At 46.2% G+C, this 23,946-nt stretch overlaps 2 protein-coding genes across 3 annotated transcripts; one reads left to right on the top strand and one right to left on the bottom strand.

Moving 5' to 3' along the window:
- The first annotated feature begins 10,534 nt into the window (after nucleotides 1-10,534).
- LOC123111746 (probable NADH kinase) lies at nucleotides 10,535-12,755 on the top strand. The gene is made up of 5 exons (XM_044532598.1): nucleotides 10,535-10,802; nucleotides 11,459-11,704; nucleotides 11,869-11,949; nucleotides 12,093-12,244; nucleotides 12,318-12,755. The coding sequence occupies exons 1-5, from the start codon at nucleotides 10,677-10,679 to the stop codon at nucleotides 12,691-12,693; spliced, it is 981 nt and encodes a 326-aa protein (XP_044388533.1). The 5' UTR covers nucleotides 10,535-10,676; the 3' UTR covers nucleotides 12,694-12,755.
- Nucleotides 12,756-12,982: 227 nt separating this feature from the next.
- Nucleotides 12,983-23,592, bottom strand: LOC123111745 (probable LRR receptor-like serine/threonine-protein kinase At1g07650). 2 transcript variants are annotated; one of them, XM_044532596.1, is made up of 24 exons: nucleotides 23,306-23,592; nucleotides 21,329-21,464; nucleotides 21,115-21,186; nucleotides 20,920-20,988; nucleotides 20,025-20,096; nucleotides 19,866-19,937; nucleotides 19,710-19,781; nucleotides 19,555-19,626; nucleotides 19,395-19,466; nucleotides 19,208-19,279; nucleotides 19,061-19,132; nucleotides 18,859-18,930; nucleotides 18,703-18,768; nucleotides 18,140-18,205; nucleotides 18,010-18,048; nucleotides 17,842-17,897; nucleotides 16,835-17,211; nucleotides 16,542-16,737; nucleotides 16,200-16,367; nucleotides 15,649-15,767; nucleotides 15,349-15,559; nucleotides 15,025-15,259; nucleotides 14,238-14,388; nucleotides 12,983-13,522 (listed from the first exon to the last, which is right to left on the bottom strand). In XM_044532596.1, the coding sequence occupies exons 1-24, from the start codon at nucleotides 23,445-23,447 to the stop codon at nucleotides 13,160-13,162; spliced, it is 3,042 nt and encodes a 1,013-aa protein (XP_044388531.1). In that variant the 5' UTR covers nucleotides 23,448-23,592; the 3' UTR covers nucleotides 12,983-13,159. The 2 variants fall into 2 exon arrangements, with proteins under 2 accessions (XP_044388531.1, XP_044388532.1); XM_044532597.1 differs by lacking the exon at nucleotides 23,306-23,592 and having other exon boundaries at nucleotides 20,025-20,104; nucleotides 21,329-21,387.
- Between the last annotated feature and the right edge of the window lie 354 nt (nucleotides 23,593-23,946).

Raw genomic sequence — 23,946 nt, 5'->3', positions numbered from 1 at the left:
AATACAAAGTTCTCCTCGATGTTCTTGGAGATCTATTCAATGTAATAATTTTTGCGGTGTATTTGTTCAGATCCAATGAATTTTGAATTTATGATCATATTATCTATGAATATTAATTGAGTCTCCTCCGAATTCTTATATGCATGATTTGATATCTTTGTATTTCTCTTCGAACTATCGATTTGGTTTGGCCAACTAGATTGGTTTTCCTTGCAATGGGAGAGGTGCTTAGTTTTGGGTTCAATTTTGCGGTGTCCTCACCCAGTGACAGAAGGGTTGCGAGGCACATATTGTATTGTTTTCATCAAGGATAAAAAGATGGGGTTTATAACATATTGCTTGAGTTTATCCCTCTATATCATGTCATCTTGCTTAAAGTGTTACTCCGTTCTTATGAACTTAATACTCTAGATGCATGCTGGATAGCGGTTGATGTGTTGAGTAATAGTAGTAGATGCAGGCAGGAGTCGGTCTACTTGTGACGAAAGTGATGCCTATATTCATGATCCTTGCCTTAGATATCATCATAATTATTTGCTTTTCTATCAATTGCTCAACAGTAATTTGTTCACCCACCATATGCTTTCTTCAAGAGAGAAGCCTCTAGTGAAACCTATGGCCCCCGGGTCTATTTTCCATCATATATTTTCATATCTATAAAACCAAAAACCCAAAAATACCTCGCTGAGTTTTATTTGTTTTTACTTTGTTTTACGTTTTAGTAATCTGTTATATCCATCTTTATTAGATCTCATCCTTGCAAGTGACCGTGAAGGGATTGACAACCCCTTTTATCGCGTTGGGTGCAAGTGTTTGATTGTTTGTGCAGGTGCATAGATTGGAGACTTGCTTGTACCTCCTACTGGATTGATACCTTGGTTGTCAAACTAAGGGAAATACTTATCTCTACTTTGCTGCATCACCCTTTCCTCTTCAAGGGAAAAACCAACACAAGCTCAAGAAGTAGCATCCACATGTTCCCGAGTGAATCTCTTGCAGAATTTGTTGCCCATCTTCTGGTGATATGCATCGCTAAGTGACTCCAGTGGTGTTTTCTTGTACAACTGTTCTCCCATGACAGCGAAGGCTTTCGATCAACGAACAATCTGTCGAGCCTCCACTTCATCCTTTGGAAGTTCCTACCTGAGCAGATATGCCAGATAGGGCTTAGTCCATTTGGGGGTAATCACAAGGATTTCCTGGATGAGGTCGATCACCATAGGGATGTCTATTTTAGTCAAATTGGACGGACCGACTGGTTGCGAGGGCTCCTCCACAAAAGGGTCTTCCTTGATCGTGGTCGAGTGTAGGTGCTCTAGGAACACATTCTTGGGTACTGTCTTCCGAGTGGAGCCCATCTTGGCTAGGTCGTCAACTGCTTGGTTCTTGAGTCGTGGCACATGATGGAGCTCTAACCCTTCAAAGTGTTTCTCCAGCTTTCTGACAGTGTTGCAGTAACCAGTCATCGCCGAACTACGGATATCCCATTCCTTCATAACTTGGTTTACCACCAGGTCTGAGTCACCATAGACCATTAGTCGGCGAATTCCCACAGAAATTGCCATTCGCAACCCATATAGAAGAGCTTCGTACTCGGCTTCGTTGTTGGAAGAGTCGAAGTGGATCTGAAGCACATAACTGAGTCGGTCGCCTTTAGGAGACACCAAGACCACGCTGGCTCTGGAGCCATGGAGCATCTTGGAGCCATCAAAGAACATCGTCCAATGCTCGGGGACACTCGGGACAGGTTGCTCCTGCTCAATCCATTCGACGAGGAAATCTACCAGGGCTTGTGACTTGATGGCTTTCTTGGCTTCAAACTTGATGTCCAGCGGAAGGAGCTCGATGGCCCACTTTGCCACTCGGCCTGTGGCGTCTCTGTTGTTCATGATCTCAGACAGAGGAGCGTCACTTATCACCGTGACCTAGTGCTCTTGAAAATAATGCGCTACCTTCTTTGCAATTATATACATCCCATATACTAGCTTCTGATAATGCGGATATCTTTGCTTGGAAGGGGTTAGGACTTCAAAGATGTAGTAGACCGGCCGTTGGAGCTTGAAGGCCTTGCCTTGTTCTTCCCGTTCCACAGTGAGAACCGTGCTAACAACTTGGCTCGTGGCTGCGATGTATAAGAGCAAAGGCTCTTTGCTGCTTGGAGCAGCTAGCGCCAGCTAGGTGGAAAGCAGGGCTTTAAGTTCGTGGAACGCAGCCTACGCTTCAGGAGTCCACTCGAACTTGTCAGAATTCTTCATCAATCAGTAAAGCAGCAGGGCTTTTTCACCGAGTCGCGAGATGAACCTACTCAGGGCCGCCAGGCAGCCTGTGAGGCACTGTACGTCGTGGAGACGCTCTGGTTGTTTCATTCAGACGATAGCCCCTATCTTTTCGGGATTGGCATTGATGCCTCGTTTGGAAACAAGGAAACCAAGTAATTTGCCTGCGGTATGCCGAATGTACACTTATCTGGGCCGAGTTTGATACTGAAAGTGCGTAAGTTCGCAAAGGTTTCAGCAAGGTCCGTCAGGAGGTCGGGACCTTTCCTGGACTTAACCACGACGTCATCCATATAAGCTTCCATGTTCCGACTAATCCGCTTCCTAAGCACTTATGAATCATACACTGAAATGTGGCCCCAGCATTCTTCAACCCAAATGGCATCATGATATAACATAAACACCCGAATGGGGTGATGAATGCTGTTTTTATTTCATTAGGACCGTACATTCGGATCTGGTGGTACCCGGAGTACGCATTCAGAAACGATAACCGCTCACACCTGGCAGTATAATCTACTATCTGATCTATGCGAGGGAGAGGGAAATGATCCTTTGGGCAGGCCCGATTGATATGCTTAAAATCAATACACATTTGAGGGGAGTTATTCTTCTTCGACACCATGACTCCATGACGACATTGGCGAGCCACTCGGAGTGGTACACCTCTCGGATGAATTCGGTGGTTAAGAGCCGCGCTATCTCCTTGCCAATTGCCTTGCGCTTCTCGGTGGAAGATCATCGAAGGTGCTGTTTTACAGGCTTCATCTTTGAATCGACACGGAGTTGATGCTCGGCCAGTTCTCTGGGAACACCCGGCATGTCAGCAGGCTTCCATGCAAAGATGTCCCAGTTCTCATGGAGGAATTGGACGAGCTCGCTTTCTTATTTGCTATCAAGGGTGGTGGAGATGTTGGTCGGGGTTGCGTTTGTGTCCTTCGGATGGATATGTACTGGCTTCGTCTCTTCTGCCGACTAGAAAGCAGATTCCATAGCCGGCTTCTTGGACTTCAGCAACTCACTTTAATCCACCGCCTTCTTGTACTCATCTAACTCGGGCATTGCCATCTTCTCGTCAGCGATCTAGGAGCCCTTCTGAAGACATTCTTTGGCCATCTTCCGATTGCATGTGATGGTGATCACGCATTTCGGCCCTGGCATCTTAAGTTTAAGATGCACATAACATGGACGGGCCATGAAACGTGCGTAGGCGGGCCTACCCAGGATAGCATGGTAAGCACTCCAGAAGTCCACCACCTCAAAAGTCAGCCACTCTTTCCGGAAGTTCTTCTCCTCGCCAAATACCACGTCAAGGGTGATCTGTCCAAGTGATTTTGCCTTCTTCCTGGGGATTACCCCGTGGAACTGCACATTGCTTTTGCTGAGCTGAAACATTGGAATGCCCATTGCCTCCAATGTGTCGGCGTAGATGATGTTGAGCCCACTGCTGCCGTCCATTAGGACTTTGTGCAATCGGACTCCTCCAACGGCTGGGTCTACCACCAGTGCCTACCTTCCAGGGGTTGGAATATGGGCCGGGTGATCCGAGTGATCGAAGGTCACTAGGGTTTTGGCCTAGTCAAGGAATTTAGTGATGGTCAGAACTGCCATGTTGACCTCTCGGTTGATAACCTTGAGGTGACTCTTGCTTTCGACGTCGGCAAAGATCATCAGGACTTTCTCATCGTTGGGGTATTTGGGGGTACCCTGGCCTCCGTCGTCATCATCGTCCTTGTTCCCGGAGGAATCTTGCCGCATCTCTTGCTTTAGAAGCCATCATTCCCGAGTGGTATGATTGGGCAGGATCAAATTTCCCTCTTCATCTTTCTTCATATGGATCTGGCAGGGTTGATCGAGGATGTCACTTTTCTGGGTAACTTGCTTTTTCCCCTTCCAGTACTTATTTTGCTTTTGGGAGCCTTTGCCTTTGCCCTGGCCAGCCAGAGCCGCAGCCTCAGCGCTCCCTCGCCTAAGCCTTGCGCTTGTGCTTCTTGCCCTTGTTTTCCGATAGATGAGCGTCGCTTGCTCGGCTCCAGATCGGCGGCGGCAATGACAACGTGGCCATGAAACACTTGCCACTGATGCTCGAGGGCTCCGCTCGGGCCTGGCTAACACAGCTCCCGCTTGGTAGCATATTCTGCTGGGACGATTTGGTGAGAGTGTTCGTTAAAACTTTTGAAGGTACATACAAGAGAGCATGTGTCCTGGATGAGTTGCAGCATTGTGTGCAGAAATAGAATGAGACCCTCTGTGAGTACATCCAGCGGTGGACCACTCTACACAATACAGTGGAGAACATCACCGAGCACCAGGCAATCTGCGCCTTCAAGGCCGGAGTAAGATACCGTGAGCTGAACCTGAAGTTCGACCGAAGTGAGACCCTAACTCTTAGTCGGGCTATGGAGATAGGCAATCGGTACGCCAATGGCGAAGAGGAATACCGACTAAGAAGCGGCAAACTGCCACTCGTTAATCTTCTAGCCAAATCTCAGGCTTGGACTCGCCAGTGAACTTGCTGATCCCGGTGGCCAATCTAAAGTTGTTGGGAAATCTCTGCCGCCCGTATGTAACGGTTGAAGCACTCATGGCCCGATGGTACGGAACCACTCGGGATGTCGTGCTCTTGGCCTTCTTGCAGGGCACGGCCCCTATCGACCAATCCCTGAGCGAGGACGGATTTCACGTTAAACAAAGGGTCTTGAGTGTCCCTTGTGTGACGAGCGGGACTTGGCCTACGATTGCCGTCGTGTGTCCGCCTGCCATCATAGGGCTGACGCCCGTACGCGCCATCTCGCGGTGGAGGCATCAGAGTGCGATCATAGTCATCGTGATGCCGGGGTGACCCAACTCGATCGCGCCTCCGATCTTCGTATTGATCTCTTGAGGAGGAAGTGGTCCGGCGCCTGTCGGAGCCAAGTGGGCTATGAGCCGACTGAACGGTTTCCACGCACACTGATGCGCTGTGGATCTGATCTCTGGACTGGGACATTGTTGTGTTCTGCGACAACATTGTCCTCAGGAGCGCCTGGATCTGTCGAATTCCCTCCCCGGTTGTAGAGCCGAAGGGCTGGATGGAATTTGTGATCCGAGTGGCAGCTGCCAGATTTTGTAATGGAGTACCGAGGACTCGATACTTACGAGGTTGGTCACTCGAGAAGAGCCGGTGCTTATGCCGACTGGAACTGGGTTGACAACGTTCATGTTCGCCCAGCTTCCTATGAAGCCGCTCGAGGCGACTGCGCTCGGCCAAGGTGGCCAGACGAGTCGACTCCATGGCCAATGCCTCGGGGGTCGTCCCGGTGATGGGGGTGTTGAGGACCTCTTCATTCCTACGGCTGAGCCCGTCCCGCTGCTCCCGGGTGAGAGCCTGGGGCACATACGGCTCGTGGCCCGGAATGCCGCTGTTGGTGTTGACGTGAGACGTACCCGCACGGCCATCCCTGGGTTCCATGTATCCCGGGGCGCACGGTGCTAGGAGTTGTCCGCCATGAGAATTTTGGTGGTGGACTCGATGCTTCCGCATTCAGAATCCTCAGAGGAATCGCCGAGTGATCCATCGGAGAGGTCGAGGGCGGGCTCGTCAAACTCGAGAGCCGCCACATGTTCCGCCGCGGCCTAATTTGCCACGACGTGCTTGATCCAGCGATGCCGCCACGAACGCCTGAAGCACTTGCGGCAGCGTGCGATGGTAGGGCGAGCGGCCACTCGGTACAGGGCTGAGGGTTGCTGGAGAAGGACTCTATAGGAGGAAGCATGAAAGTGCATCACTCCGTGAACGGGCAATGCCTCCACGTCTAGCGGGGCCTCGCGAAGCCACGCTGAGTCGTCGGTGAAGAAGGAGAGTGCCCCAAAACAGATTTCGCCACCGACTGACTTGTTGATGAAGAATTCCACCTACACTGTGAAACTTTGCTAGATGCCTAGACCCAAGGTGGGCGCCAACTGTCCGGGTTACGATCCTGACAATGAGTTCTAGGGGTACGAATAAGAGGGGCAGAGCCTAGCTACGGCGCAGGTGTAACACTCAGTGTTTAACGAGTTTAGGCCCCTCACTTGGTGGAGGTAAAGCCCTACATCTCGTGCCCCGAGGCTTGATTTGATTTAATGGATAAGATTACAAAGACTGCTCGTGCCTGGCCATGGAGTGGGGTGCGGCTTATATAGAGTCCGCTGCAGCCCCATGTCTCCCACGCCGCCGACATTTATTGACACTGAATGGGTCAGTTACTAGTATAATGAGCATCTACTACAGCAGTTACAGGTAATGGTAGCTACGACTCTACTTAGTGGATGACTTAGGATTCCTCGACTGTTGCAGCTCCCACGACACCCTCCTGCCTTCTATGTCCGAGTGGAGATCCATCAGCCGAATGATGTGCGGTCGTCCGAGTGCCATCGAGCTGTCCAAATGGACTTCCTGACATCAGCATCCGAATGTCGGCATGGTCCAGGGACCTACCTATGATGGTGATGGGCCCCATATGGGTCCCAAATGATGGGTCCTTGACCCTACCTGTAATAGTTGACCACATCAATGACGAAGTCACGTGTGTTTGGCCAGACAGTGATTGATGCCATCACACCAAGAGGGCCCTAAGAATATCTCTCCATCGGCAACAAATCCCACTTTCCAGCTATTTGGTCACTTGTCAAACTTTTCGATGAACCAGTAAGTTGTTGTTATGATCACCGTGATACATGTGACATTTGAGCAACCCCAAAGCCCATTGTACGGTAAGAAGTGACCATCATACTCTCATGGTCTGAGGAGCAATATCAGACTTTAACACTCCGTGTTATTACAATTGAATGCAGACGATATTAACTCAATTCATAACAAACAAGATTGGGTCGATTCAATATGGTCGTTCTTACAACGTCATAATCTCAATGTTATTTTAGGACTATCGTTACACTTAACGATATCCAGATCCAGAAAACGGGATCACCAACAACACTTGAGCTAGTCTTAGAGGTGCGACTAGGAACCTTTTATTTACTATTTATCATTCCACACATGCATATGAGTTTTTCAGTGAATCACATATTCGAAGATCATAGCAGTTGTAGCATAGAATATAAACTATTAACTATGAATATGGAAATATAATAATACAAATATTATTGCCTCTAGGGCATATGTCCAATAGCGACACCCCCGAGGACATAGGTTCCCCCCGTTGTCTTCGGTTGAAGGTGTTGGTGTTGCAGTTGAAGCTTTTGGCGTTGTGCTTGACGCTTTATCGGTCGTGGCACGTTGTTGTCGTCGTATCTCATAAGAGCTACAATTCCAGCTTATCCGTTGCCTGGTCGCAACTCTCATCATGAGAGGTTGTGGCTCTCGGCCTCTAGTAATAGCTAGTTGAAGCTCCACCCACGAGCCGTTGTACCACAGGGCTCTACTGGTTGCAGCTCCGTCGTGGCAAGATTGCAGCTCTCGACCTCTGGCAATATCTAGTTGAAGCTCCACCAACAAGTCATCGTAGAAGAAGGCTATACTGGTTGCAGCTCCACTATGGCAAGGTTGCAACATCCATGGGACGTTGTCGTAGCTCAGGCACAAACGGTCACAGCTCCGCGCATCGTTCGTTGCAGCTTAGCACGAGGAGATAAGGAGGGCTCGTAGCAGTGGCTTGCCCCCGACAACTCCTACCCATTGCTCGTCGGAGGAAGAGCCATGCGGCCACCTATGCGAGGAAGGACATGCGAGACATTGTGTAGGGGCAGGGAAGTTATGCGGTGCTGGATAGGAGAAGTATGATGTATGAAGGACAAAGGGGAAAAGAAACGAGTGGACGAGTAGACATGAGGTGCATGGCCACGCAATGACGTGCCCAGTGGCAAGTTCACGTGGTCGTTCGATCACGTTTAATCCAGCGTGCGGTGATCCAATTTTTTTCGTGAGAAACATAGTACAACACAGGTTCTCATAGACACGTACATAACAACCACCCCTATGAATGTACGCACGCACAACCTACCCCTATGAACACCCTCGAAGGACTGAGCCAGCGGCTCTTGAGATCTACGAAGCCACCAGGGCGCCTCGCTGTCGATGGAAACATCACCTCCCACCAGGGTGAGAAACATAGTCAACACAGGCTCGTCACGCTGACATATGAGTACCTTCCCGGACATGACTCGTCAACGTCTTACTTCTCCACCTCACCTTGGGACGGCTCGCTGAAAATGGGTGATTCCATGCCGGCCGTCCCCGTGGTGCCTCCCAATTATCTCAATGCCACACATGTGCCGACCAGTCCAGTGGGACATCGAGGAAGCGCCCGTGGGTGGTCTGACCAGATAACTTACCTTATGCCTGCAACTTGTTTGATGGAATGTCGGCCCTGATGCAGGACGACCTGAGGTACTACGGTGATCTCATGGAGGGGATGATTGGTGCCCAAGGGGATGGTTACGAAGACACTCAAGGCCAAGAAACTAAAGACCATGAGACCGAATCCCAAGAGAGTGTCGGCATCGAGGGTGAGCCATTGTTCGAGGAAGAGCTAGTTGAGCAAGCCCGGTCACAAAAGAGGCAGCAAAGCATGAGGACCGGAGCATGTACAGAGGACGAGGACAAGTTGTTTTGCTATGCTTAGACGGAAATTGGACAAAATCCCAAAACCGGCACCGAGAAAAAGGGTTCAACATTTTGGTGGAGGGTCCATGATTTCTTCCATGAACATACTAAGTTTGAGCCGTACAAATTTGAGAGTGACCGGAGGGACGTGTCACTTTGAAAGAGGTGGGGCTTTATCCAAGCGGAGTGTAGCAAATTTTGTGGCTTCTATGATCATGTTGTTGCCCGCCCTGTGAGTGGCATTGGCGTCAAGGACTTGGTATATTGTTCGTTTCCCTCTTCATATGAGCACATACCGTCCTCCTATGCATATAAATGTATCTTGTTGGTTTCATCTATATATGAAGGTGTTTCAAGCTTTGGAAACTTTCAAGAACGAAATGGGTGCAAGCCATTTACCTTGACCTGTTGTTGATGAAAATCAATGATTGTCTAAAAGTGGAAGGACCAATATGCGGCACAAAAAATTGAGGGGGGAGGGACTCATCGTTGGTCGACCTAAGCGAGAAGAGGCTGAGAGGGAAGACCAACTCCAAGGTAGATGTAAAACATGATGCTTCGACACTCGCCTTGCAAGAAACTTTGAAGGGGTTCATAACCCAAAAGGAGGGATCAAGTGAGAAGAGGAAAAGAGGAAAGAGAGGAAGTGCCAAGAGAAAGAAGAGGCCATGAAGAACTCGTTTGACCTACAAAAGAAGAATCTCACAATCAATGATGAAAATGCCCGGTCAGCCAAGAAAGTGGAGGTGAAGCAAAAGAATTGTGCTAATCTTCAAGAAAGCGAAGGTCATGGCAACCGATTTGAGTAAGATGACCCCAAAAAGGGGCTTGGTTTGAGAGGAAGCAAAAGTTCATGATGGACCGAGATGCGTAATCATCCTATATTTGTTTGTTTTCCATGAACTATGATCGAGATGCATTAACTATGGTTATGGTATGCACATGTGATTTTTGTGTGCAATGTTTATGCTGGCCTTAGGGCTGGAAAAAAAGCTCGAAACTCGCGAGCTAAACAAGTAGCTCATGACTCGGCTCGAACTCGAACAATAACGAGTCGAGCCGAGCTTTAGTTTAAGATCGTTTACAGGACGAGTTAAACGAGCCGATCTCACAAGTACTCGTATAACTCGTTAGGCTCGGTAAAAGAATCAGTGTTTTTTGATGGGTAGTAAAAACAAACACTAAACACCTTGCGTCCAAGCACAAGGCCCAACCGCTCAAAGCCTAGTCACCTAGGAGACTCACATGTACATGACCATATATGTCCATGTTAAATTCCCAGTTAATCTTTTTGTCGTATTCGTAAGGTTTTTATGTTCATATCTTTAACGAGCTTAACAAGCTAAACGAGTCAGCTCGCAAGTTATACGAGTCGAGCCAATCTTGAATTTAAGCTCGTTATAGTAACGAGTCGAGTCGAGCTAGCTCGTTAATGAAACGAGCTTTAGCGAGTCGAGTCGAGCTGGCTCGACTCGGCTCGAATTCCACCCCTAGCTGGCCTGAATATGATACCATGCAAAAATGCTACCTCCGGTTCAAATTAATTGTAGTAATAGTTTTAGTATAACCTTGTACTCAGCTGGAGTAGATTTATTTCGCTAAATCTACGACATGCTTTTAACACTAGTGTAGAACGCTCTAATATTAATGGGAGAGAGGCAGTATATTTGATGAAAAAAACGAATGGCGTGGACCCCTGTCTAGCACATTACGTGTGCCTTTGGGTCGGCTGGTTGGAGTCGCCGAGCGTCCGGACGGAAGCCTTCCGGAGGGAGCCGAGCCACCAGCGAGGTGGCCGTGTCCTCTCCCCAGTTCCAATGGCGCGCCGCCGCGTGCTCCTCTACCTCAAGCCCTTCGATGTCTACCCTCCGCGCCCTCTCTCCGGCGCCTCCTCCCTCACCTTCCCGCCACCGCCTCCGCCGCCGCGCGCCGCCAACCCCAAGGTCCGCACCTCTCTCGCTCACCCTCTCCGTTTCGAGAAACCTTGGTTACGCCGGCGTTCACGGTTGTCGATGCGCCGGAGGGGGTTTCCGGTGGACTCCCAAGTTCCCGTGCTCCGGCGAGCCGTTGGGATAAAATGGTGGTGGAGTGGAGTTCACCTCGTCGTTCAGAAATCGTGAACTTGAGCTGGTTAACCAATGGTTTCTAAAGGACCGTGCTTGCGCTGATCCATTGTTATCTGTGCGCGTCTTTGGCGTCTGGCTGTATGATTTTTCATCTCCATTTTTGTTACAATACATGTCGTTTGAACTTCCCATGGGCTGGCACTGAGCACACCAGCTGTTTGTTGAAATACTTGTGTGGAGTATGAGCTCTGGTCAGTGATTAGGACTCGAGGTGCAGTGTTCTATGAACTGGTGGGTGCCAGAAATCCTTTCTAGGTCACAATGTGGACTTCCAGTTGGATTTCAGCCTGAATTACTGTCTGTTATTGAGAAATCTGCCATCTTGCTTGTCAGATCAACATCTACTGGGAGAAGTTGCATAACTAGCTGAATCTAACAAGCTTCATTTCCCACTTTCTTGCTGCATAACCATTTTTACCGACATGAATTAAGGGTTTCATGCCTCTTATCGTCAATTTAATGTCTTGTTGCAGATCTTAAGTTATCTGGACCATAGATGCAGAGTCCACAAGGACACAATCAATCTCTGTAAGAGTGTACTACAGCGCAAGCCCCTTGACTGGATCTCAGTGCAGCGAAATCATTTGTCAAATCCAATACATGATGTGGATCTTGTGATTACTGTCGGTGGTGATGGCACACTTTTACGGGCTAGCCATTTTTTGGATAGCTCGATTCCCATTTTAGGTGTTAATTCGGATCCTACGTGTTCTGATGAGGTTAGTTCTTTGGACGTTTGCCAATAATCATCTATTGAAACCAATCACATTAGCAATGCTTGTTGACTATCATTTGCATATGTTCTTCTTTGCACGCTTCTAAGCAGACTAATGGTTATACATATGCTTGATGGGTATGTTTATGGTTTTATAACGCCATGCAGGTTGAAGAGTTAACCGAGGAATTTGATGCGAGAAGAAGCACCGGATATCTTTGTGCAGCTACTGCCAGGAACTTTGAGCAGGTATGTTTCTGTCGCCTAGTCTTCTTGCTTGAGGGTCTCAATTCGTTTTCTTACAGAAATCACACTAGTCTGCTTTTATACAGTCGGAACATTTACCAAATTTCTTGAATGTTACCGTTCTCTTGAACATGACATATTCTCAGATACTTGATGCAACCCTTGCTGGCAGTAGACACTATTCAGAGCTGTCAAGAATATCTGTGAAACTAAATGGATCCCAGCTACCAACTTATGCTCTGAATGATATATTGGTGTCACACCCCTGTCCGGCAAGTGTATCGCGGTTCTCATTAAGGTACTGACTTTGAGCCTTTCTGTAAATATTGATGATTTTCTGTGATCAATTCTAACTGGTATTACCATTTTAGAAAAAGAAGCAATGGGGAGACCTCATGTTTGATTAATTCTAGATCAAGCGGTCTCAGGGTTGCAACAGCTACTGGATCAACTGCTGCCATGCTATCAGCAGGAGGATTTATGATGCCAATATCAAGTCGTGAGCTTCAGTATATGATAAGGGAGCCCATTTCACCAACGGATGCCGACAAACCACTGCTGCATGGGTTAGTTAAGCAAGAGCAACATATGCTTGTTGTTTGGTACAATCAAGAGGGTGCTGTGTATATTGATGGTTCTCATGTAACATATCCAATCCAGCATGGGGATACACTTGAGATCTCCTCAGATGCTCCAGTCTTAAAAGTTATTTTACCAGAATATCTGTTAAAGCAGGCATCTTTATAATGAAATAACGGTATCACTGTTGTGCTTGACTGCTTATTGATCTGGCATGATGTTTGAGGCAAGCGGAATTCTTGAGTACATTAAACTACTACCTCTGTTCATTAATATTAAACTGCCAAAACGTCTTATATTAATGAACAGAGGGTGTAATATATAAACATATCGTTATATACAATAGAGTTAATTTGCGATATCAAACGAAATAGTAGATGGTGATTTTGTAGTTTACCCTTTTTGAAGCAAAAGCAAAAGCAACATTAGACCGTCAGAGTTTAGATTAGAGATAGTGTTTTGTCAGAATCTTAATAATCTTATCCTTTCAGCAGTTCTGAAGCAGAGAGTGCTTTGCATTCTTAGTAGAATTAGGCGTTTTTATGTTAGTAGCTACATTGTACTGCCAGAATAGACATAGTGGCCTAGCCCTAGTGGTTCTTGCAGGTGTACAGATCTGAAATACATCTAACATTTAAGTCGCAAAATGTCTCAAGCTACCATCAACATCTAAAGATGACGAGTCACTGGTGTTGTTACATGATGCTTGTGCCGTTATGCTCTGGCTCTCATTTGGATTTTCCCAGAAATTTCTGCGTAGACCACTTGAGCTCAGGCTGTTTGCAGCAAGGCTGAGTTCTGATAGGAAGGGTTGCAGGGGGGTATGGCCCTCGAGCAGGCTCACAGCATTGGACATCTTTGGTCTAAGTGTAGGTGCTGCGTTGGTGCATAAGAGAGCCACATTCAGCATGAGGAGTGCCTCTTCTGTTGAGTAATTGGATCCTAAGTCTGGATCTACCAGCTCCAGGAGAGTTCCTCTCTCATGTAAAACACAAGCCTGGAACACATTTAAGAGATGCAATTAGCCTCTTCCTTCAAGCGTTCAAGGTATGTATGCGAGAATAAAGCATGAACTGTCAGAGTTTAGCATTTTGTTTCACTACAGCGCACCCCCCCTACATGAAAATGATACAGTTTCCTTTAACTATTCTCTCAAATGACACATCCTTAATTTGTTCCGCTAGAGGCAAAGATCATGCGTTTTAACAATATGTGATTCGCAAATGAGTATGCCATTTTATGAGATAATTCTACTATGTTAACGCGAACTGATTCTGAAACCATAGAAATTTCCATAATCTGATGTTGTCAACTACTACCTCCGTCCCATAATATAAGAGCGTTTTTGACACTAGTGTTGTGTAAAAAACGCTCTTATATTATGGGACGGAGGGAGTAGCATCCATGCCTCTACATGGTGACCAAATTATTTACCAGAATTTTAAATTAGAGGTAGCTTAAATTCATCCATATCTAAGAGAAATTTGGGTAGATTTGAGTGTCCAGGAGAAGTTTGGTTCTAAGGGACAGAAGGCTGAGATAAAAAAACGACTTACGCCCTATTGCGCCGACTGTGTCTAACTGGTTTTTGTTTGCACAAATAATTTTTTGGAGGCACTTATTAATTGCTTTGGATGTGAGGCGATCACATATCGAGTCCATTCAGTATGGTCCAAATTACTGGGAAAGGGGGATGAAGGCTTAGAAGTTACCCAATCGAGAAGATAAACAAAATCTTCTTTTGGCCTGTAGTTTGTGTTGCTTTTTCCACTCACAATTTCCAAAGCAACAACCCCAAAACTGTAAACATCAGCTTTGTCTGTCAAATAACCACGCATTGCATACTCAGGAGCCATGTATCCACTGCAAGAATGATAAAATCAAATCAGCTGTAAACTGTACAGCTAAACGGAGTTACTTAGATATGCCGAAAAGTAATATCCATCCTTAATTGTTTGAATGAAAATTAAGAATACCGTCTAAGCATCCTATTTCATGGAAAATGTTAATCTAGAGTTGATTGCATGTTTTTTGTCATTTATGTTTGTATGCAGGAAAGCCAACAGGTCCAACATTTATGTGGGTTTATGACCAGCTCATCTGATGTCAACTTTTATCTCTATGGATGTTCTGTATTTTTGCCAGAGGTAAATGTTATACTCTCTCCATCCCTGTTTACATGATGCCCACACGTTTCGAGATTCAACCTTGACCATCAATTTGTCGGACGAAACGTTGGTTATGTGCCATAAAAAATATATCATTGAATTCATATTCAAAAAAAGTTCCTAATGTATTAATTGGCCAAAATATGGTCAAAGTTCAATCACAAAAAAATGAGGGCGCCATGTATATAGGGACGGAGGGAGAATTGTTCATCACTTCACTATTACTTTACTTGTAACTGCTTTTTTCTTATCTTTTTGTTATTGATCTAATGGCAATGTGTGGATAGATTTTTGCATTTTGGAAAAAAAGTATGCAATTGAAAGTACTTACATAGTTCCAGCTACTTTTGTGCTTATGTGGGTGTGACCATCTTCATTAAGCTTTGCTAGACCAAAATCTGAGATCTTAGCATCCAAATCTTTGTCAAGCAGTATATTGCTAGCCTTGATATCTCGGTGCACAATCCTTATTGCAGACTCCTCATGCAGATATGCCAGACCCCTTGCTATTCCCAGGCAAATCTTACGTCTTGTTGGCCAATCCAATGCCAGTCTATATTCTTCAACTGGATCGCACAATACAAATTATTCATGAGTTCTAACATGCAACACTAGTTAGGGGGGGAGCACCAAGAAATACAGGGAGTATGATTACCAAAGAGAGCACGCGCAAGGCAATTATTTTCCATGTACTCGTAAACTAGCAAGAGCTGGTTTCCCTCTGTACAACAGCCATACAGCCTGACAAGGTTTGGATGCTGGAGTGCAGATATCATGCCTATCTCATTCACAAATTCACGATTCCCTTGCTTGGACTTTGATGATAGCTGTTTGACAGCAATAATGGTGCCATCGGACAACGAACCCTGCTAGCACAAACGATGTTTCATTACAAGAATCGTGTAATTTAACTTGAGTTTGTAGAATTTAAGCATGGGAGAGAGTGAAGACTGACCTTGTAAACTGAACCAAAACCACCTTCGCCAATCTTGTTGGCTGGATCAAAGTTCCTAGTTGCTGCTTTGATTTGTCTCAAGGTAAATGAGCCAATTTGGAGGTCAAGTGCCCGGAGATCTAATAAAAGTTATCATATGGTCAGAAATATTCAAAACCTACAGTTTAAGATTATGATTTCCACTAGGTTTATATTGCTATATAGTAGTCATCTTGCTATTGCTTGTTCAGCTGAGAAGTGGAAAGTAGAGAGATGCTATAGATGGTGTGTATGAATGGTGAAGCAAAGCGAAAGATAGACACCAGTTTGTCGCTGAAGGTATACAGCTACAGGACAGACCCAGTGCTAGAAGCTCCCACACCAGGTGGGGTCTGGGGAAGGATTATACGAGGCAAGCCTTAGCCCTCCACAGTGCAATGCAAAGAGGCCGCGTGGAACCCAGGAACTCTTGGCACAAGTGGGGACTACTTCACCACTGCCCCAGGCCTGTCCTTGTCATTGTCGTTGGAGGTTTAAATAGAAAAAAGTTGATTAAAAAATATTTATAGCACCTTGATTCACCAAGTTCTTCCGTCGTCGCTTAATCCAGTAGATGCCAACAACAAGAGCAGTGAATATCGCAATAATTGGGGCTCCAATCAGCAAAGCTTTAGATGTCCTGGAAGTATTTGTGCCACTGCCACTACGGGGAGGTTCAACAGCCAAAGGAATTTGGAAGTCTGAGTATGAACACACATAAACCAAAATCACCAGATCATTAAAGAATAATGCAAGAAGTCAGAGGATGCCGCCATGTGCTGTTCCTTGTAAACACTGTACCCTTGCCCACAGTGATTAATGGCACACATCATGCAAAAGCAAAATTCAGAAATAATATGTTAAAAATTACATACTTGGAGTTACTGATATTGCAGATATTAGAGGGCCGTAGAATCCTCTTTTTGGAATGCCTGTTGTCCCTCTTCCTGCCCAATAGAATTGAATTTCCAGTGTATGATTTGTGACATACGTTATGAAAGTCTTGATGACTAGCTTTCCAGCCCCACCAGCAGATTTCTCAATATCAAAATCCTCTAGCACCATTCTTCCCTGAGATCATACAATATCTTGTTACTATCACAGGAGCTAACAAGCTACAGCTATTATTAAAATGTAAATGATCGGATATCTGCCTATCTACTCATACCTGTATGAACACATTGAATTTTCTTTTGCCAAGGCTGTAGTATGTGCTGTCATTGGTAAATATAATTTCGGCAAAATGGAGTTTAACTGTGTAGCTCCCATTATGCATACAAAGCCCATAATATGTGAGCGAAAGAGGAGAAAGGCGTGCTCTTGCATACAACTTGGAGTTGGGCATGGTCAGTTTTGATGTGCTTGACACAATGTAGTTGTCATCATTGATGTTGTCGTCCATGAAGTTCCCAGTGCTGCTGAATGCCCAGTTATCTGGGCTTACATACAACATGGAAGCACCTTTTGGTGTGGTGTCACCTTCATATTTTACGCCATTGACAATTGCTTCTTTGTCTCCACAATTGATATGCAAGGATGATCTGTCTGTGAAAATGCGTAGAACAGTATTACATACAGCTTCAATGGTCATCTCTGGGGGGCTCTTACGCGACTAGGCCGAGGAAACCTCCACTAGTGGCTGAACTGAAACACATCATCCCATCCATTCCATCAAGTAAGTACGGGTCCCCAGTGACATATTAAAGAATGCCAACTTTCTCCCAACCGGTCTGTGAGAAGAAATGCCTAGATACTCGGTATGAGGAGAGCTCGGTAAGCAGGCAAAGAGCAGGGTTTGGTAGGCTGAGCCTCTTCTGGGGCAGGAAATTGGTCTATACCCACAGTTGCTTTTGTTTTTTGGCTTCTGTGTTACAGATTCTTTTTTACTGTTTTGGCTTATGTGCTTAACAGTTAACACCAATGAACTTATGCACAGGATCTAATTACATCCTTGTGAGTTATCTTGTTGCTTGTGTTTCTTTAGAATTTATCCTGATAATTTTACAATCTAGCAATAGCAGTTTGTAACTTCTTCTGATTCATTGGTAAAGCTAGTCTTATTTTTCACAATCATGAGCGCCGGTATGAAAAGCGTCAGCAAACATCTGTTTGTTTTTCCCATTCGTTGGTGGTCCGAAGCAACTGCGGAAAAACAAATACTGGGCATCAACTCACATTGTCCATTCGAAGCACATGGGAAGTTCTTCTTCAAGCATGGCTGGACATTATTTCTGCACAAAAAGGTAGAATCACCCAGAGTAAAAGAAGATGTTATTATGTCTGGATTGGTCTGTTGGTCGAAAGTTCTTTAGTCTTTTGAAGCAACAGGATAAATAATCTTACAAGCTGTTCATTTCAGGTGAATAACTCTCCACTAGATTGCTGCAAATTGAAGAGTCACATAAACTATTTAATTATCACCACAAGTGTTGTGATGGAAAAAAAGTCAGAAATTCTGATACAGATTTCTTACGCGCTCCCTTGACATTGAGTAGGACGACCTGAGCTCCCAATTGTGAAATTATTAAAAGAGAGGTCCCTGCATTTGATAGTTTAATGGTAAATTTAATTATATCAAGTAAGAAATACATTTTTTGAGTTCAGACTGTTACAGATTCAATCATAGCACTAGCAGTCATATTACATTCTCTTAAGCTCTAAACTTCATGTATGGGCATAGCTATTTTGTTATGCAGCCAACAGAATTATTTAACAGACAGAGCAGATAGAGGCATGCCTGTTTAGCCGACGGAGCAGATAGAGGCGTCTAAATAATTTCTAAGGAAATGCTAACTGCGGTTGCTTGCGATCAAGAAAAACATCTTATAGTTTTTTTTTCCGTCATGAATGAATTGGGCATCAACACCTGATAACACTTTATATCTTAGAGATGTTAACTCTTATGTTCTGAACTTTTATGACAGCTTTTAGAAGATTCAGGAAAAGGAAATATGTGATAGAATTTCATGGATATCTGCAAGTATTAGCATATAAGAACGATGCATATTTAGAGTGTGCATGTACGCACGAACTTACACAATGCTGTTGCTTCGCAATAGCCAATCAGGTATGTTCCCAGTGAGTGAATTTCCAGTTAGATATCTGCAAGATTGTTTTTGTTGAGGTGCATCCAGGAAAGTAGCCCAAATAAAATAGCATGCCCAGTTCAATTTATTGTAAATACCAACTTACATGTAATCTACGGTTCCCCTATTAGTGAACGAATCTGTTACTTTTCCTGTCAGTTCATTAAAGCTCAGATCCCTGTATAGAGAACATTGATGATAAAAACATGTCAACAACGAGTACATTTAGTGCTGACATATTTTATGTGTACTCCCAACACGCTGCATTGATCTATAGTCTATACATGGAACCAACGTGATGAACTTACAGATGCGTGAGATTTTCCATGCTCCATATGTAAGAAGGGATTCCCCCGCTGATTGAACAATTCCTAAGGACCCTACATATAAAAATTTCATATGTACATGAGAACCCATGTACAAAAAGCCTGGAAACTCAGCAGATTTAAACTTACAATGCTTTCATCGATTGCATTCCTCTTAGATCCGGGAAAACTGATCCACTGCCTCTCAGATCACTAATTCTCCTGGTTAACAGAAAAATGCAACCAGAATTTTCCGCTTTAGTTAACACTTCTACCCAATAAATAAAGTGCATGGTGCAGCTGGAATTACGAGAATCTCAAACATTTGTCATCGTACAGATCAGAAAGGTTTGTCAATTTGGATAAGCCCAGGGGAATAGGCCCTTCCAGCAAAGATCCTTCGATTTGCCTGCATCATGAGAAATCCCCTTTAATAAATAACATACTTGGGTATCTGTGGATTTCCAATCTGTTCTGTCATGATCTCTCCAACTTACAGTTTTCCAAGCTTTGTCAGTTTAGCCAAGAAATCAGGAACTCTTCCAGATAAATTGTTTCCAGAAATCCTTCTGTTAGGAGATTCAATAGCTGAACATTACAAAAAGAGTCTGTGGTAGGCAACAGGGAAAAACAAAGATCTTAGTATCCTTACAAGTCGGTCAAATTGGTCAGCAAGGAAAGAGCAGCCGGCAGGGGTCCAGTGAACTCGTTGGTTGATATTATCCTGAGCGAAGATATATAGGTCATAAGGAAGTATGTTGACCAAATACCAGCAACTCTTGCCTGTTGTACAAAGCAAAATACTCACAGCTTCTCCAGTTGCATGAGATGCCCAATTTCAACTGGGATTTGCCCACGGAACTCATTTGCTTCAATGCTCCTTCGGATTATAATTTTCAGATTGTAGTTAGAAAAGAGAACTGAAAAGTAGAGAATCGAAGTTGTTTTCACCAAATTTCTTGCTTACAGGTTAGTCAAGGTTGTGATTCTCGTAAGAGCCATGGGAAAAGGCCCTGACAATCTGTTTCCCATTAGTGACCTGCAGGACTTTGGCATGAACAGATGAATGACATGCTGCATAATTCTGTTTTACGGCTTTTCATTTCTTATAATTATGCAAAATTTTGTGGCTTAACACGCGGAAATAACTGAAATTCTAATCATAGGGAACAAGTAGAAATTTGATTTATAAAAATGTATTTCACATTATTGCATGCTTGTCCAGTTTAGTTTTTCCGTTGATGTAAAACATAATCTTGTTAATATGGACTAGTTTATCAATCTTCTTTCCAAACATAAGGCATGCACATAATTGATGATTTTTCTCTGTTCCCTTGTTTACTTGTCGTTTATGACTAAACAAGCTTTCTTAATATACTTTTGGGGAATGATTTCCGTGCTATACTAAACCATGCCTCGTAGATGAAATTAAGGGCATTGTCATGGATCTCATCTCCCCTATGCCTGGTTAGAAGACTAGCAATTTTAACGCATCGACGACAAGACAGCGGCGATAAAAATGCTGCTTATTGCTTGATTTTATTCTTCGTGGATTCATCCTAGACTATATTCTGCACTGCTAAAAAGGTTGGTAGAGCACTGCACAAAAGATGCCTGGCATTTTGAAAACCGTGCTTGGGAGTAGCCTAATTTGTTGCCATCTGAGATGCTTTGCATGCCGACATTCCAGTCACGCTCCATAGATAAGATGGGGACTGTGCCTTCACCAGTTCCACCCAAAATGTAAACATTTCTAGCGGCATATTTTTCTTGGATAGTCCAAAATAGTTCCACATGCTACATTTTGCTGTACTACTCACTCAAAGATAACAACGGGTAAGGTGAAGGGCGAGGCCACTCACAGTCCTTGCAACTTCATCCGGGCCCACCGGTCAGGCACCGTGCCATGGAACAAGCTCCTGCTTAGGTCTCTGCAACAGTGTAATATGGAATCATGCTGTTATTATTCTCTTGAGAAACACCTTAATAAGTTTATGGCTTAGACTGATTTTTTTTAGCAAGGCTTGGATTAGTTTGACTGGCTGTTTAGTACTTACAGCTGGAGGAGATTAGGGAGATCAGCAAAATCTGGTGGGAGCTGGCCGGTGAAGTTCTGGCCCCTGAGGAATCTGTGAAGATGTTCGGAACAGCGCAAAAGGTATGTTAGAGCACAGAAATGTGTCAACATGATCTGCTCAGTTCTAGTCTAGTAAGATCAATTTTACAAGAAGGTGAGAAGCGCCAAGGAGTCATGCATGCATGCATACATACATCTCAGTGGCATGGCACATGGTATTGTTGTTGAAGGAGCAGTCACACTCCAAGCCGCCGCCGGAGCCACATGGATTGGCGGAGAAGTTCCAATGTGATATCCCCATATTTGCCGCGATCCGGCGAAGAGTGCGCACTGCAAGAATTGCAAAAGGAAAAAAATAAATCATGAACATGGCTTGAGCACATCCTTCTTCTCCATTACATCCACATCCACATGTACGCGGGGGAAGGAAGCACACAGCAAACGAGTAGTCTACAGTACTTGTTGCTACAGGGTTTGCATTCACTGAGACGGTACATATTGCGCAGCGCCCCGAGCCCCCCGCGTCGCCCCCGCTCGGGCGACTCGGGCGGGATCTCGATCCCTAGCCGCCGCCGGTCCCCTCCCCTCCCTTCCTCCCCTCCCTCCGCCGCCGCCGAAGGACGCCGCCGGCGATGGCCCGGGGCTGATGGCGGTGGCGGGGGTCCTCCCTCTTGCCTGCGCCGTGGGGGTGGTGCGGCGCCCCGCGGCATGGGTGGCGCGGCCGATCTGGCCTGGCGGCGCGGCGGCTGCCTCGGCCAAGGGCCGATCTGGCCTGGCGGCGCGGTGGCTGCCTTGGCCAGGGGCGGCGATGGTGGGGTGCGGCAGCCGGTTCTGCCTCAGGCTGCGTGGCGGCGTTCGGCGGCGGCAGCCGGGTCTGCAGCGACACACCATCTGACCTCGGATCGGCGGTGGCGGCATGGAGGGCCTGGTGGTTGGGTCGGCACCATGCGGGTTGTGCCCTCCGGACAGATCTGATCTGGCCGGTGCGGCCTGCTCGTTGTGCGGCGGCTCAGATCGGCGGCGACCCGTGCACACATTACGTGATGGAGGTTCTTCGAGCGGATCCGGGTGAAAACCTTGTGCTCGGCTTCATGCCATGGCCGGCGTTGGTGACACCCTGTTGTGTCATTACCTTCTTGAAGGCATCGCCGTGGAGAAGCTCTAGACCTCTATCCGCTACCTCCGGGGGAAACCCTAGATCAGTTGATCGGATGACGGCGGCGCGTTGGTGTCGTTTCCTCCTTGGGGGCGTCATTCTTGGAGGCGTACACGGGATCGAGGGACCAGCGGGCGCCTTTTTGGTGGAGCGGTGCTTCATCCTTCTCATTGATGACGGCGGATCTCGGCGGCGTGGTGCGGTGGAGACTCGGCGCCCGATGCGCCGTGATGGACTCGCGCAGGTGGAGGTAGTTGTCTGGCGTCAAGGTGGCGTCGATGACGGAGTGACCTCACAAGGTAGAAACCTCAATATCTGCTCTGAGGACGGACATGTGGAAGATGGCGGCGACGACACATGGGAGTGCGTCAGACCAGTTTATGCCCCAGACCCAGTATGTGGCTCGGATGGGGCTTCTGGCTTTGGATGATAGGATTAGGTGAGTAGTCTGGGTATGTGGCCCAGGTAGCACCCCTGCATCATTTGGATAGGAGTAGTGGCATATGTTGTCAAGATGGCGGATTCAGGCATATTGTTGTAATACTTTGTAAAGTCCTCAAGAATAATCAATAAAGTGGCCGTACGCATCTCCCAGATGCAGAGGCCGGGGGTCATCCTCCTTTTCTAAAAAAAAAAAAAACAAAAAAACAGGGTTTGCATTCCTTGGGAAGAAAAGGTATCCAAGATTCTCGATCTTCCTCTGTTGTTTAGAGATTTTATTGCATGTATGTTGAACTAAGGTGAGGCAGCGATTCGTTGTTTTTGCAGTACTGGCCTAGCTCCTCCTCAGCAGTCCCAAGCAAAGAAGACCAAACTGGGAGAAGCAAAGAGACGAAAAAAAGGGAAGGAGGAGAAAGAGCAGCAAAATTAAGCCTGGGAAGCAAAAGGCATGCTCTGCTTATCACAACAGTCATCTCTCTTTCTAGACCAGCGAGCCGAACGCAGAGGAGAGGGGAGGGGAATCGCCCGATGGCAGAGATGGGGCAATGTATTTGCAGCTGCTGAGCACACATACCTTCAGCAGGGAAGAGCCTAGAGGTAGGAGGGAGAGCATCAGCTACTGCCTTAACCCCCGGAGACGAAGAGCCATGGACCTCGGCAAGCAACCCGAGGAAGAAGAGCAGTCTCCAGCCGCATGGCATCCTCCGCGCCCCCATCTCTCTCCTCCAGCTCCAAGGTCCAACCGAGCCAGCTGATCTTCCAAGTGGAGCGCAACGGCAGTGGCGAGGTCTGTCTCGGACTCTCAGGGAGGATGAGTGGAGTGACTTGGCTCCTTTCTATGCAAAAAGGAAGCAGTCCAAGTCCGTCCAGGATATTTCCCTCTCCTTCTCCCAGGGCTGCAGTGCAGTGCGTCTTTACTTTTCTGATTTTCTCCGGCATGGTTCAGGCCCTCAGACTGTGCCCGCATTGCACTTGTTTGGTACCGCCGTCCCGTGCCCTGCGCAGAACGTGGACCTGAGTGAGTCAGCCGCGAGCTGTGAAAACTCGCAAAAATAGAAGGCCCGCGTCGTCCCAGTACTGCTTTTTGCCGTATACGATGCTGTGTCCTTGTTGCGCGGGTTGGCGTCTTATTCTCTTGCTTGGTCTTCTTTGGGTCGTTTCTAATTCTGGCCTCTCTTTTTTTCCCCTAATATTGCCCTGAAACTTTTTAATCAT

Source organism: Triticum aestivum, chromosome 5B (assembly GCF_018294505.1).
Source record: "Triticum aestivum cultivar Chinese Spring chromosome 5B, IWGSC CS RefSeq v2.1, whole genome shotgun sequence".
NCBI classification, from domain to species: domain Eukaryota; kingdom Viridiplantae; phylum Streptophyta; class Magnoliopsida; order Poales; family Poaceae; genus Triticum; species Triticum aestivum.
Note: the sequence above shows the minus strand (reverse complement) of the source record. Positions and strands in the feature narration are given on the sequence as shown.

What these genes read in the sequence shown, in the direction of transcription:
- LOC123111745 (XM_044532596.1), bottom strand. Translation starts at nt 23,447, where the DNA reads ATGGGGGCGCGGAGGATGCCATGCGGCTGGAGACTGCTCTTCTTCCTC. An exon ending in ATGGAAAATCTCACGCATCT is followed by an intron (nt 18,931 to 19,060) that starts GTAAGTTCATCA and finishes TTCTCTATACAG; the next exon opens with GGATCTGAGCTTTAATGAAC. An exon ending in ACAAAAGTAGCTGGAACTAT is followed by an intron (nt 14,389 to 15,024) that starts GTAAGTACTTTC and finishes TCATTCTTGCAG; the next exon opens with TGGATACATGGCTCCTGAGT.
- LOC123111746 (XM_044532598.1), top strand. Translation starts at nt 10,677, where the DNA reads ATGGCGCGCCGCCGCGTGCTCCTCTACCTCAAGCCCTTCGATGTCTAC. An exon ending in ATCCTACGTGTTCTGATGAG is followed by an intron (nt 11,705 to 11,868) that starts GTTAGTTCTTTG and finishes AACGCCATGCAG; the next exon opens with GTTGAAGAGTTAACCGAGGA. An exon ending in CTGCCAGGAACTTTGAGCAG is followed by an intron (nt 11,950 to 12,092) that starts GTATGTTTCTGT and finishes ACATATTCTCAG; the next exon opens with ATACTTGATGCAACCCTTGC.